Raw genomic sequence first — 15,162 nt, 5'->3', positions numbered from 1 at the left:
AGCAGGACCATAATGTAGGTTGTAGAGAGAGCTCATAAATCACAAAGCAAGTCTACATATAGGTGAAACATGACCAACTAAGTTTTGAAGAGATTAAGGAGGATGGATGTTGAAGTACAACATTACCTTTTATCTTGTGAACTTTCTATATTTTCCTTGGAAGCTGATGAGGTTTTCTTTGCCAGAGCATCCACAATGGAATATATAGATTAACTTGAATAAGAGTCATTCCTCCACCAAGGACCCAAGGAATTAAATCATTCACCACAGGAGATGTTTGCATGAGCCATTTAACTGTAACATATGTTGAATATAAGAACCAAGATGAAAACAATAACAAAGGAATTAGTCTTCTATGTCAATGCCTAAGAATGAATGTTTTCTCTTGAACAAGCATCAGAATTTTATCTGCATGCTTCCATTCACTGAAGTACTACATAGATTGTTTTATCTTGAACAAGCATCACAACTTTATCTGCATGCTTCCATTCACTGAAGTACTTCATAAACATAAGAACTAGGTTTCAAAATGAAAAGCCACAAACATGTGATCTGCGAAGGCTCCAATCTAATAATGAGAGCAACACAGATGTAGTAATCGGATTGTAGGATCCCATTAAGGATTAGCATGACTTCTGAGACTACTCATGTGTCTGCTTAAAGCGGGTCGAATGATAAGAATACCTCATTTACACTTTTTAAGCATATAAGATTAGCCAATTAGCTGAAATATTCAGAACCAAAAGGAATAAGCAAAATAAAACATATGGAAAAATGCATCTTGTGTTTGAGTTGGATTAGGTGAGGAGTATTTCTCCACTATTCTCGAACATAGGTAAGCTTTTCCATGGATATCTTTGTTGTCATCCTTCATTGTTAGAAAAACATGCTCTTTATATTTTACAATCAATGTTATGATCACAGCTCCTCCTCTAAGAATTCGTTCACCATTCTAATCCTCCTCTAACTATCTATTGATCACTATTTTATCACTATATTCCTTAGTCTATCATATCAGATTCAAGATCCTGTTTGCACTGCAACATTCTCATCCCTGCATCTTCTTTCTACGCTTGATCCATGTCAATCTGATGAACACTTGCCAATCTTTTTGTAAAGCATTTAGTCATGACTCATCCTTAATCCCATGCAGACGAGATTCTCTCCTCTGTCTCACCATTGAATCTCATGGAGTTTTATCCAATGCTGACAGATCTGGCTATCGTTCTTGGATTCGTATTCATCTCTCTCTCTCTCTCTCTCTCTCTCTCTCTCTCATACACACACACACACACATGTGGAGTGAATTGTAGCCTTTTTGAAGTTTGGGCCACATACTAATCTCACCGAGTAGCCCCATCTCCTGGTCAACCCATTCAGTACTGGGAAAACAGTCGGATGCACTCAATATCCTGCATGCAATAATGGATGCTTCCACAGACTGTTCATGTCAAAACCAATCCTCTCTCATGTATTATTGTGACTGAAGAGTGGAAGCAATGGTGAGGGTGTATTATTGATGTTGACTTTGTATGATGTATATGGCAGCATGTAGAATGAAGAACAGAAATTATGTTCAGATATATGGCTTTTAAAGATACTTGTTTCGATTTTGAGGAAGAGGTCAACTTTACCTCAAGAATTAGATTTCAAAGTTCTTATTAGATGCACACTTTAGCTTCCACACAAGTTGATTACATGAATCATTCGTGTTCTACTTGCATTGATCTGTATACTGTGTGACTTGATTCAAATTAAAAGGCCCTATTTCTGAGTCTCAACAAAAAGTAATGCTGCACTTCCTACATTCCTGTCCAAAGTCAAATGTGAAGACCAACGACCACCAAGTGCTGCTATCCCTCACTTATGGCTTAGTGGATGACCAAGGTAAGTGGTTGCATAACCCACACATCTCCTCGAACAGGAGCCTGAATCCTTTTGACTTCCTTCATGGAGGTTACAAGTCCACCATGCTGAGCCTTATCTCCACAAAAGCACTTCCATATGACCCTTTTTGTTTTGTGGCCTCTGGCTCCTGGTTCATCCAAAGTCTATTACAGTTGGCCATCTTCTGCAGTGCCCACAGGGGTTGGGGTTCATATCGAACAACACAATTATATATCAAGCTATTCTTCTTTCGCTATCAACAAATTGGCCCGCTTCCACTGCCTGAGACACCCCTCGCACTTTCAACTTGTATATAAGCAGCCGTTGCCTGACGACCGTCAATATCCACTTCGGTCTCTTCTTTGATCTCTCTACCTCTCCTTCTCATTCCATTCACTTCGTTATGTCTAATTGCAGTGAGCTCTCTCACCTCAGATGTGAGATAAAGGTTGATAGACTGTCAAACTTCGATCTTGATCTCCCGGGCAACTTGAGCATCAGATACTTTGTGGTGGCAGGAACCGGGAGAAGAATTCGCGTCGACACGCGTGAGGTCCCTGCGACAGGCAACCCGCGTTGGGAGGAGATCGCCACCATCGAGTGCCAGGGCGCCGCCGACCCCGTAGGTGAACTGCTCGAGCCGCACACGGTGGTGTTCGAGCTTCGTTGGAGGAGGAGGAGAAGGGGTAGAGCTTCGGTTCTTGGAGGGTTCGCGGGGTCGAAGCTCTTGGGAAGAGCTGAGGTGGCGTGGAAGGAGGTGGTGGCCTCGCCGGACATGGCGTCGAAGAGATGCGTCAGATTTGCTGCTGTGAGTTCCGAGCTTTGCGGGCTTGAACCTCCGAGCCTGTCAGTGGAGATGAAGGCCGAAGTCACAGAAGCACCGAAGACGCAGAGGATTGGCCAGAGTTTGGCCATGGAGGGACGTGGTTGCACGAGCTGTGATTGGGATGGAAGCGAGGAGGAGATCTTTCTTGCTGCAGCAACACTCAATGCTTGGTAGATGTTCACACGCAGAGCTACCATGAGTGCGGGACTCAGGCTTTCAGCTGACCGTCCGCTTTGCATGCGCTCGAAGTCATTCGTCAAACCTTGTCGCTTACACTAATGTAGTGTTCTGGTATTTAATGTTCGTGCATCGTTTGACTGGTGAGTTCCATTGAAATCCATGCAATTTCCACATAAAAGTTGACCACTGTATCCTTGGTCAAAATAGCAAAGGGAAGGTCGTCGGTGGTGCGTGACTTCTATTTGGAATCCATTCAATTGCCACATCAGAGTTGACTTATGAAATGGACCCTACGTAGAGAGAGAAAATCTGAAATATGGGGAAACGGAATTTCTATGTGATCTTTATTAATATAAAGATATACAGGAATTGAATTTAAAATCTTATAATAAATTATTAAGATTTTTACCAACTAAATTAAGTGTCACTTTTTTTTTCATGGCAATAATTAAATATGTCAGATAGAATTTGAACCCTTAATTTTTGGTAAAAGCAATTGATATATTACAATTAGACTAATATTTAAGGTATAAAAATATATCAAATAAATTTTTTAATTTTTCATGAAGAACATCGACTTACAAATTTATTGGCCAAGTTTACAAGAAATAGGCATATATAATTATATTTGTATTGAGAATCTAAGCTAGAATTTTTGGTTCACCCGAATGCAACCCTTTTCTTATTATTAAGGTAAGTCAAGATGAATTTATATAATGAGGACGAATGAGAGTGTTAAATTAATTCTCTCACGGATGACCAATGTTTTGCTCTCCAATCAAAATCCATTTTTCTTTTGCAAAAAGGAATAAATAAAAGGAAGTTGAAATTGAAGCACACAGCAAAAGTATAATGGAAAAACTAATTATGATTCATCCCTCTAAATTTCGATCTAACTTAAATATCCCCAAAAACATTTAAAAAAAAAAAAAACTTACCCATACAACTTTTGGTAATCTCCATAAACTAACAAACTTTGAACATTAAAATAAACTTTAAAACTAACCGGATAATTTAATCATTTTATATTAGTATATTGTTTTGATATTGGTAACCTTGTATTGTTTGGATTGATAGTAACACAGGAGAGATGTTCACGAAGAATCTTAAATTTTATAAGGATAAAATTCCCTCCTGTGTTACCATCACAAACATGTGTGCCTTTTGTGTGAACAAATTTGACAAAAGTACAAATTACCATCTTAAAAGAATAGCTTCCAATCAAGACAGGAAAAAAATGAAAACCTAATAGCTAAGCAGCATCTTCAAGTGCTTTCTGAACCTATAAGAGTGACTTCATGGCGGAAGATGTCTCAAGTCTTACCTCCTCTATTCGTATGGAAGGTGAAACGTTGCTCCAGAAATGGCTTCATCAACGGGTACATCTGCCGGGCTGCAGGATCAAGTAGACAACTACTAGGAATATATGCATGCTGCTCGCTGCATTTTCACTCTCTGTATTCACCTTTAACAACCACAGCAAAAATTAAGAGGAAACCAAGCACCTATCAGACCCCATGAATGACACTATTCTGTCCCTACAGAAGCTTTTAAAGATCAGCCGCAAACTGAAGTCAAGAAACTGGTTCAAATTATCCCATTAAATTAAAAACGGGGTGAACGGTTGGCTACACCCAGAAACTCAGATGACCTAAATGTATCTTTCTTGTCTGTGCATGCTGTAGAAAGTTATGTCACACTTGGTTGTCGTTTCAGTAGACTTACAACATTGGAGTTCTTATGAGCAGATTATACATTTGGTCCATTTATAGACTCTTCAACTCTCGGTTGTGGAACTCTGAATTTCAGTGTAGGTGCCGCTATGCTCATCAAATGTGTACCTGAATGAAAAAAAAACTACTTTTTAATAGAAAGCTTGAGAATTACTCTAGATGGAACAGATTATAGGAACAACTAGGAGAATAAAGGGAAAAAAATTCAAAGTCATACAATTCTGCTGATATAACAATGACCAATGAATTGCTTCGCTACATGAAAATCATTGCAAAGAACAAAATAACCTTACGCTCCGAAAAGCAATATAATAGTATTTATAAACTTGATTAACTCAAGGTTTGCCGTACCATGATGTACCGCTCAATACGGACGATATATATTGATCCAACAGGAGATTGGTACGAGCGATACATCAGTATGTCCCTATGTACCATGTGTTGGTATGTTCGATATAGCTCAGTATAACTCGACACGTACCATACTGATGGTTGGTCGATACGTCGATACGGACTGGTAACGCGAACCATGGATTAACCACAAAGGTTAATCATTCTATGTTATATTATTAAAATATGATCCACGCAGGTAACTTGGTCCCATGGTTATTTGTGTTGTCACCAAGGAGACAACAATGGTGGTGATGGTGGTAAGGTCAATGATAAGAATAACAAAGAAGAAAAGAAAAAAGACAATAGGTGTGGAAGAATTAAAAACTAAATAAATGGTGTATTTCACGACTACTGGTGTTAACTTAATTTTAGCCATAAATACCATGTCCCTGTTGCACCACAGCAGTACATTCCCGAAGTAGGATCATAATAATAGCCCAAGCTGCTGCTGTAATAGTAACTGCACGGAAGCAGGCAAAATAGAAAGTTATTAACTATTACAGCAAAGAAGCAGGCAAAATAAGAATTTATCAAAATCAAGATATCTGACGAAACTAGAGGCATACTAGTAAAGCCACTTCAAACTGGAAAAAACATCAGATTGTTAAGGTAAAAGGTATTCTTCAATGAAGTTAATGAACACAACAAAATCGAGTCCAAAGATACAGAATAACTGGATGTGTGCTTCAAGATTCAAAATTCTAGTTTACACACTACAAGATCAAACAATGAAGACAATAATAAAATTTGTTGGTCTAAAATTCCAACCTTTGACCAAAATTAGAAGATATGACCGAGTTCAGGAGATGGTTTCTCAAACTAAAACAAATAACAAACATAGTAAAGCATTCGCTGTGAAGAATTTTGTGCTTAGTTTAAACAACACAATTTAACAGCAAAAAGTACACTGCCTTCTTTTTCCTTCATCAGCACTCCATTTTAACATGCCTACTTTTACATCACAGAAAAAGAATAAACAAGAAATGACCCTGTAGATTAAATTGATTAATAAGAAAAAATATACATATTTGCCATCCAATTTATCCAGAAGAATTTCCGTTGAGTCAGTCAAAGATTGATTTGACATCAAAAAATAAAAACTGGAGAATGAGATGCTAGGACTCCTTAATTTTTTCAAAAAAGATAGCTGAACTGCTTACCCGGATGTTTCGTCATATACATAATCATTTCCATCCCCTCCATGACTGACAGCTGCACGGGAATCAAACTTTAGAAGAAAATCACTTACATGGACGGCCGTAGCCACCTAGTTAAGGGAGGGCATTCATTTTGACACATTAAAAAAAAAAAAAAAAACCTCCAGAGCCCAGGTCTTGGGAAGAACCCAAGCTTCCTGAAGTAGGTTGATCAGCCTGCTCAGCACTGGGGACAGGTAGATTCTCGTTGGCATTTTCTTCATCCCCAAACATGTCAATTTTGTCACCACTATCATCGGGTGATGCTTGTTGAACAGAGACATTAACTGCCGAAGGTCTAGGATGTATGTCCCATATCTCTGATTTTTGTTCTCCATGTTGCATACCATCAGAAAATATATCCTCCACACAATCTGATTCAGAAATGATGCCTTTTGTACCAGTCGTATCAGCTTTTGCACGAGTTAATCGCTCATATCCTTCTGCAATAGATTAAATTTTACAAGTTCATAATTACTTCCTGACATAGTAGTATAGTACATGGAAGATGAAAAAGATAATCAGTTGAATAATTGCTAAGAAAATCCATGTTCAACATAACAAATATGGTATCCTACATTTAGATGTCCACCTTAAGGAGTTATTAGAAATAAAAAGTAGCACTAAGGAAAGACAGTGGAACTAAGAACAATATAGCTGCAAAACATCACCTACTCATAGCAAAGCAAGCCACTCCTTTATAGTTCTACATATGGACACTCACAGCAGAATATCATACACCGAAATGCAGTTAGTGCAGCCATGCGACCACATGCATACATAGAACAGCTGGCCACATGTGCAGATCTGGTCATGTGACCACACACATAGGTCTTTAGTCAGGTTAGCAGAAAAAAAGCATGATCTACCATCTAAGTTAACCGATCAATCCTTCTTGACCTACCATCTTCTTTTGACATAATAATGTGCCATGACATTGAACTTCTTTGTTTCAACAATTCCATATTCAAGTAACATAAAAGATAGACTAACAGGTGCCAACAGTTGACTGCAGAGCATGCACCATTAAATATATAGGTTATTATGCATTAACATAAAAACGATATAATTTTATAATCAAGTGGATCAATCTTTTCCTCAGATGTAAATGACCACTATGATATAAAGTAGGTTTTGTAGAAAGTTACCCATTTAGAGGCTCAACATACCCCGAGGAACAACACGAAACAGATAAGGAATCATTTATCACAAACAAGAAACACATTCTGATCAGTTCTCACAACCAAGATACCTTCTCCATAGAAATTAACAGATGGTAAAAACATTACCTTTGGAGCATGATAGGTGACACGATCCTAGTAAATAAGGCTAATAAAAAATGGAACTCACTGAACTATGTTAAGCCCCCACTCATCTAGACTCTTTCTACATGCATTAAAGAGTTTGAAAAGATGACTCCAGTTCAAAAGCGATTTCTTCTTGTAATTATATTTGCCTCGGTGACTCAAAAATTATTAGTGTAATGCAAAAACCAGTTTTATGTTGCTTGATTTTCATTCATCTTCTCATCATTTGAAGTAGTCTCCAGCTATAGCATGTAATGACCTGAAGTGTTTAATGGTGATAATGTTTTAAGCCCAAAAAACTGAAAATTTGTCATCATAAACCATAATACGAGCTATGAAGGAAGGAATGGTTGAGTCCTAGTCATAGAGTTCGTCTTTCAACTAGTGTATAAGATTGTTTAACCTATAAAAAGGATATAAGCCAAACTGATAAAGATAATATAACAAAGAGAAAAATATTCTGTGGTACATGATAGGAGGAGAAAAATGAAGCATAAAACTAAAGTCTATGAAAGTGAAAGACGAGTCATAATTTGTGAGCAACAAACTTCTATCAGAAAAGTCACTCCATTCTAATACTGTGACAGAAAAAATAGTCTCAGGCTAAAGAATGAGTTTTAAAAAAAAGGATAACATATAAAGTTCTGTAGGTTTTTATGGCCTGTACTCTCTTTTCCTTCTTAAGATTGCATATAAAGTTGCTAACAGTAGATATATCCCATACATAATATTCAAGTTACCAAAACACCTGCTCATATATATGATAGAGAAAGGCCGCTCAAGGTATGGTTTTAAAATGCAGAAAAAGGATTCAGTAAACAGAACGATCGTATAAATCTTCTGGGAAGCAGAAGAATGAAAGCCTATGCAATTTCAAGTTCGTCAGTACTCAGTAGCTACAATAAATTATCGTCGCCAAAGACAGACATATAGCAGATAAATGCTACATCACTCCTGTACTTGGATAGCGAAGGTTGCTAATCAGAAATACTGTTGCAAACTGAAAGATAAGCATCAATATGATTGAAACTACTCACAATCTTTGAACATAACAAGCAACAAAAGCAAAAAAATCATTATGATAAGTACAGATTTTGAAATAAGGTATTAACAGTACATCAAGAGCAGAAGAATAAACTTGAGCACCAAAAATTGACATAAAAACAGACACAAACAAAAGAGAGGTCTCAAGAAGCATATTTATGCCTGTCGGATATATAGGAAAGTCCGACTTGCTATTATGGTCTACAGGTTACTGTATGTATTTATCTGTAAATAATTAAGTGTATACTTCTCAAAAAAATTAGAAGAAACGACACATCCACCTGCTTCCCGCGCAAAGGTCTCCTGTTCTTCATAGTAAACATCTGGAAACCAAACAAAGGAAAAAAAGTTAGTTATATTGAAGTATTGAACAACTGGGCAAATCATTTCACTATCTTATCAAAAGCATTTGAGCCTTCCAATCAGGAAACTCTTCAAGAGAAAATAGAGATGTTAGAGCACAACAACAGCACAATAACCTCAAGTGGTTGTAAAAGACCTAGCTTATCTAGTTTGTTTCCTTAATAGGAAACATGCATTAAGACCACTTGAAAAGAAAAAAAAAAGATCCCACCTCATCAAAGAGCAAACACCTTAGTGCATAATGAGGATAACCTACTACAGTGTGACTCAAGGATTACCGTTCCAATCAGAACATATCAACACAGGTCAAATGACCAGCCAACTTTTGGTCTCTATCAAACACAACAGGGGGCACGCAATGGTCTGTGTCAAACAGAACAGGAGGCGTGCCAATTGGCATGACGGGCCAGAAAATGATCAGCATAACCCCATGATACAAGATGGCAATCCTTCTTCAACCAACCAATAATTATATAAATATATAGTTTGATGACATGTAATTACACTCAACTGTAATCTCCATTCTCCATGAGTTTCATGGCATCTTCAGTGAGTTGATCAAATATCTGTTTTGTGGCATCCAACATCTTTGCTTTCTTGTCAGTGGAAGTTCCTTTCAACCTTTTCAAAGCTTGTATTATCTGAAATAGAAGACGGCAAAAATTAGAAAAGCATCAGACTCAGTAACGTAATAAAACTGCAAATATCCTAGTATTATCACTCTGCTTGAAGACCACTGTTCGATGGAAGTATTTCAGTATATAAATAATTAATTAAGTGGTTAGATTCCTTTTTTTATTTTTGTGATCTAAACAGAACTCAAATGCTTTCTCATCCACATTAGAACCTCATGAAACAATTGTGAAACAGCAAAAGTCAGATATTTAATTGCAGATAAGAATGCCACAGAAGAAGTTGAATAAGAATGTTCACAGAAATCATGTTGTTACTAGTTTGTCTAAGAAACTGTTTGCAGCATCAAATTTGAGATGGATCAAAGGACTGGCATGCCAGATCTGTCATGTTTGCTAGCAAGTGTCAAGATCTAATTGGTGCCATTAGGATATGTGCCTGGCCTACGGACAGCATGCTTTGTCCCTATATGTAGTGGAAAGAGCCATGCCATAATACCTTGCATCTATTCTGAACTGTCCCGACATGTGGACATGCTGGTCCATAAGGCATCCTGGACTCTTGACGTGGCCATCTTGGGTGACGAAGCATCATCAACTTTCATCGTGACCTTGTCAAGCCACAAAGCATCCTCAACTCCCAATATTGGGCAAACGTCATCAACTTTCAACACGATGATGTCAAGCCACAAAGCATCCTCAACTCCCGATGCTGCCATGTTGGGCCATGAAGCGTCATCAACTTTCGATGCGGCTATCTTGGACTATAAAAAAATCACCAACCTTTCAGTTTGGTCAAGTCAAACCATGAAGAGTCATCTGTCTTTGATACGGCCATGTTGGGAATGTCACATCAACTCAATCCTTGAAGTGTACAGTGCACTCTGACACACTTTGCTCCTTGGAGTGCAATGGGGGCAAATGATAGTAGGTAATATGACGTGGAGAGCCAACCCGATCAACATCCACATCTCCCTCCTCATCAGCACCTGATCAACATCTATGCCATCAGCCGCATCATCATTAAAACCCTAGCGACCCGGTTTCCTGTTCTAACTTAATGGATTTGGTTTGGACAATGCTTCCACATACATTTAGGGCTCTCCATAAATAGGGGCTCTCAGGTATGCAAGGCTCTCTCTGTGAAATTCAAAGAAATAAACACACATTTATTCTACTTCCAATCTCAGATAGCCAACAAACTTGACGGTTGTGTATATGCCCCCAACAATAAGTTTTAGCAGATCAGATACCCGAGCCACTCACTAGACCACCAGACACCTCCACATCAACAAGCGTGATTCTCAAGTGAACCAAGTGTGGATTTGGGCATGACTGGATTAACTTCACCATGTGGAGCGCACAACCACATTTGATTTTTAACAAGCTAGCAAGTGTCACGATCTAATTGGTGCCATTAGGATGTGTGTGGCCTATAGACAACATGATTTCTCCCTATGTATCATACTGGAAAGGAACTATGCCATAATACCTTGAGTCTATTCTGAATTGTCCACAGTAGTTAGTAATCATCAACAGTAGTATTATTTTAGGTACCTAGATGAAGGAAAAATAAGTGTATAATCAGTCAACTACCTAGTTTAATCAGCTAAATTTACTCCTGAAATACCAGCTGCATATTGATTATTGACACAAGTTGGGGGGTCTAAGATTAAATAATATATGAGGGCAAGTACTGAAGAATTACTATTTATTCAAGGTAACATGTAATTGTATACAGCAGCAACCACATGGATTCTATATAAAAGGGGTTCTTAAAGGTAAATGGGGACAGAGAACCTACATAACTATAACCTTAAAATATGATCATAAGTGAATCTTAGATTCCACAGGACAACTAGCAAGTCAGATATGCATTGATCAAGATAACAACTAACAAAGTTACACCAATAGATGGAAAGACATTTCTGTTTTCAGACTCCCTATCCAGTTGTAACAACTATTACAAAGCCAATATCAAAAGCCTCACGAAATGAGTTCATTGCTTCTGTATTTTGGTACCGAAAGAGTTCAACCGAGACAAATCCAATAAGCAAGTTGAATACAAATTAAGACTTGATAAGACAAGCACTAGACGTTTTCAGCAATCATTCATCATAATAAACTGCAAAAGAATAAAGTCAACAAAAATAATAATTCATAAGTCTTGAAGTTACCGTTTCTCCTGGCTGAAGTGCATCAGCTATTCTTCTTTTTATTTTCCCTATATCATCTGAAGAAAGATCCTCATATACCTCCTCTGCAGTACTTTTTGGCTGAAACTTTCCCACAAATCTTGTATCAACTTCGACATTATCTAGCCATGCATCCTGGATCGACCGGAAATAAATGTCAAGTGTACATCCCACATTGCACGACTATACATATATATACATACATATATATGTGTATCTACACGCGTGCGCGCGAGTGTGTGTGATAATAGAAGTGGTGGGAGAAAGAAGGGAGAAGAACAGAAAGGATGGGAAAGAATAGATGGAAAGGGAAGAAAAGGGCAAAGAGGAAAAGCAGGGGGAACACCTTAATTTCATTTTGTCTAGTGTATTCAACAAAATTTCCATTTGCATCAAAGTAACCTTCTTCTCTCTCTTGCTTCAAATTAAATGGTTCTATTTGAATCCCATCATCCTCAAAGTTGACATTATCCTGCCACATAATCACCATTAGCTATTAGTTGTCTATGTATAAAATTAGTAGTGATACTGTCATATAATGTTGATGAGTAATAAAAGAATATTCATAATTACATATATGATGAAAAATGACAATAAAGTGAGAAAATGAAACAGATCATAGTAGACACAAGCAATAGTCTCAAATGCTTTCATTCTGAGAAAAATGCTGAAGATAATGTGACCCAGAAATACAGACAAAATAAAACAATGGTAGTCTGAGTATCTGGTGCTAACATCTTAAGGAAACAAAACATATTAGCCAGCACATAACAAGTGAAATTCTTAGTTGAGAATTTTTAGAAAAGTAATGAAATACAAGTGTATATCAAAACAACAAGTTTTACCAAATGTATCTTCAACAAGGTGTGTATCAAGTATTAACTAATACAAAAGGCTTTCCATATTGAGTTCGGCTAGAATTCTGAATACTCTTGAGTAGACATTGTGGGTGGACAAAGCAGAAGTGCAGAAGCATGTCATTGCCCACCCACCATCGCACTGCCAGCCACACCCTGCCCCCATCTGGTACTCCTCCCTCCTCCTCTTCTCCTTCTCCATCTCTACCTCCTCTTCCCCCTCTTCTTCTCCTCGCCCCTCCTCTCTTGGTACTATGATGCATGCCGACATACTATTCCATTGGTTAAAAACAAAACTTATGATTATGAATGCTCCAAACCAAAGTAAGAGAACATATCGATTCACTTGCACCGTTTTTAAGCATCTCAAGCATAGCCATTTTTGTTCAATATTATAGTCATACAAGTCAAGTACTTGGTATGAAATGTAAATAGACATCAGGAACATTTTTTTTGACTGACTAGCAAACCGTCTATATCAATAAAAACATAAAAGTAAAGTTGATTGTTTTTGTTTTGAAAAGTCAAAAGCTCAAAGTTGAGGTGATTAGATTGACACAATTAAAGAAGTTGAACCCTAACAATTCGGAATAAAAATAACTCATATAAATGGTGGTCTAAAATAATCTCTAATTCTACTTGCTAACCAAAAAGGTCATCCTCTAGCAACCAAAATTAAATTATCATAACTAACCCTGATTAATCGAACCCTGAACCAATTTAAACGCATCATTAAGACCCACAAAAAACCCATCCTTCGCAGCCCAAGTGTATAATAATACTTAGTATCCCCCTCCACAAAATTAACTTACTAGCAAAAAAACTAAATGTGATGGAAGCATCATCCTCATAAAAAATGACAGCAATCGATATCCATACCTCTCCCCGATCCTACAGATTGACAGGAAACAACAAGACACATTTTCAGACAGCCTAATTTCCATAAACGTGATGTAAAAGGCTGCACTACAAACACATGGTCTTTCCTGAAACATGTATCAGATATGAGAGGAAACATATTTTTACCAAAAACCACTACACTTGTACAGCTTTTATTTCATAGATTTAAGTGACGAGGGAAGGTAGAAGCACCTCGTACTGGATTTCGCCCGAGAAGACATCCACCTGGTCACCTAAGACCTCGTTCTCCCGCGTCTGGTTGCGACGCTTGGCGCGCTCCTTGGCAGCGAGCTGCGGATCCATCCAGTTGCCGTCTCCGCCGTCCCCATGGAAGGGGAGGTCTTCGCTGCCCCTCTTCGCTTTCTTACCCTTAGGAAACCTAGCCCGCCTCTGCCTGCCATCGCCCCCACATCGGAATCAATCAAGGAACCCTACAGTTCGCACAAGAAGTAGGAGAGGTTTGGAGTAGAAAAAGGAAGGGAGGAGCGTACTCCGGCGGCGGCGGCGAGTCGAATTCGTCTGGGGGAAGCGGTCGCTTCTTGGACGTCTCTGCCATGGGGAATCGATGATGAGTCGGTCGGCTCGGTCGATCTGATTTGGCCCATATATTTAAATAGCTGTAACGAGTGAACGTTTATGTATACGTATTCGTTCCATTGGGCCCAAATATTTTACCAGGAAAAGCCGCAAATCTATATGATTTGGTCCAAATATACCATCAGACCACTTCATAGTACTCCCTATTCATTTTTACAAATAATACAAAAAAAAAATCATAAATTAATTTAAATTTAAATATATTTTTAGATATATTTTCTGATTTAATTAACTTATTTTAATTTCGAGTGTTATTGTGTCAACTTCCATTGAGTCAATCTAAATAATAAATATTTTTATTTTGTTTAAAAAAAATTAATATTGTTAAAAATTTTTAAAAAAAGTAAAACATGTTTATGTCCTATTATTATGATTGGGTATGATTTAAGTGATTCTTTCTTAAAAACTTCTTATGGTAATTTGAAATTAAGAAATATTCTTGTTGTTTCCAAACTAAAAAATAATAATTTCTATTAGTCAACTTATAAATGATAATGCATGTTTTTTTTATTTGATACTAACAATTTTATGATAAATGGAAGGCCAAAGCCAAAATATTACGACGAATGGACAACTGAAAAGATAATTTTATATTCTCAAAGAGACACAAATAAAAACATTATCGACTATTAAAACTCGAAAAGCCTCATCAGATTTATTCTCTTTTCATTGCAAATCCTAGATTTTTTTTATTATTCGAGTTCATTTGCTTTCACTCACTAATACTGTCTCACAAAATCAGCTTAACCATGGCAATGAGATAAAAGGAGGAAGACAACTAACTAAATCAATTGATGAGTTTTGAATTATATTACATAACAGAAATATAAGAAAATCATTAGTAATTGGAATTCATTCTATGCAGCACAAAATAAATATTGGGATTCTTTCCGTGCAACACAATAAATTGTTTCCTCCTTTTATCCATAATGCTCAAATGTAGTAATTTCTGAATATTAGAAACTGTCAATTCTCTTATATATAAAGACTTATATAGTATATTGTTGCAACGTAGATAATAGGAGCGGAAAGAACCCTTTTCCTTTTTTATT

General features: G+C 37.3%; 2 protein-coding genes across 3 annotated transcripts; one reads left to right on the top strand and one right to left on the bottom strand.

Annotated features, from left to right (window-relative positions):
- The first annotated feature begins 2,124 nt into the window (after window positions 1-2,124).
- LOC135595092 (uncharacterized) lies at window positions 2,125-3,104 on the top strand. The gene has a single exon (XM_065085612.1). It carries the CDS (start codon window positions 2,291-2,293, stop codon window positions 2,885-2,887), a length of 597 nt encoding a protein of 198 aa, XP_064941684.1. The 5' UTR covers window positions 2,125-2,290; the 3' UTR covers window positions 2,888-3,104.
- Window positions 3,105-3,895: 791 nt separating this feature from the next.
- Window positions 3,896-14,114, bottom strand: LOC103969641 (uncharacterized). 2 transcript variants are annotated; one of them, XR_010480195.1, is made up of 11 exons: window positions 14,005-14,114; window positions 13,706-13,907; window positions 12,103-12,228; window positions 11,739-11,891; window positions 9,441-9,570; window positions 8,848-8,889; window positions 6,338-6,658; window positions 6,180-6,231; window positions 5,402-5,479; window positions 4,619-4,734; window positions 3,896-4,358 (listed from the first exon to the last, which is right to left on the bottom strand). XR_010480195.1 is itself a non-coding variant. In XM_009383230.3 (10 exons), exons 1-10 carry the CDS (start codon window positions 14,067-14,069, stop codon window positions 4,671-4,673), a joined length of 1,233 nt encoding a protein of 410 aa, XP_009381505.2. In that variant the 5' UTR covers window positions 14,070-14,114; the 3' UTR covers window positions 4,463-4,670. The 2 variants fall into 2 exon arrangements, 1 of the variants encoding a protein (XP_009381505.2); XM_009383230.3 differs by lacking the exon at window positions 3,896-4,358 and having other exon boundaries at window positions 4,463-4,734.
- Between the last annotated feature and the right edge of the window lie 1,048 nt (window positions 14,115-15,162).

This window comes from Musa acuminata, chromosome BXJ1-10 (genome assembly GCF_036884655.1).
Source record: "Musa acuminata AAA Group cultivar baxijiao chromosome BXJ1-10, Cavendish_Baxijiao_AAA, whole genome shotgun sequence".
In the NCBI taxonomy this organism is placed as follows: Eukaryota; Viridiplantae; Streptophyta; class Magnoliopsida; order Zingiberales; family Musaceae; genus Musa; species Musa acuminata.
Note: the sequence above shows the minus strand (reverse complement) of the source record. Positions and strands in the feature narration are given on the sequence as shown.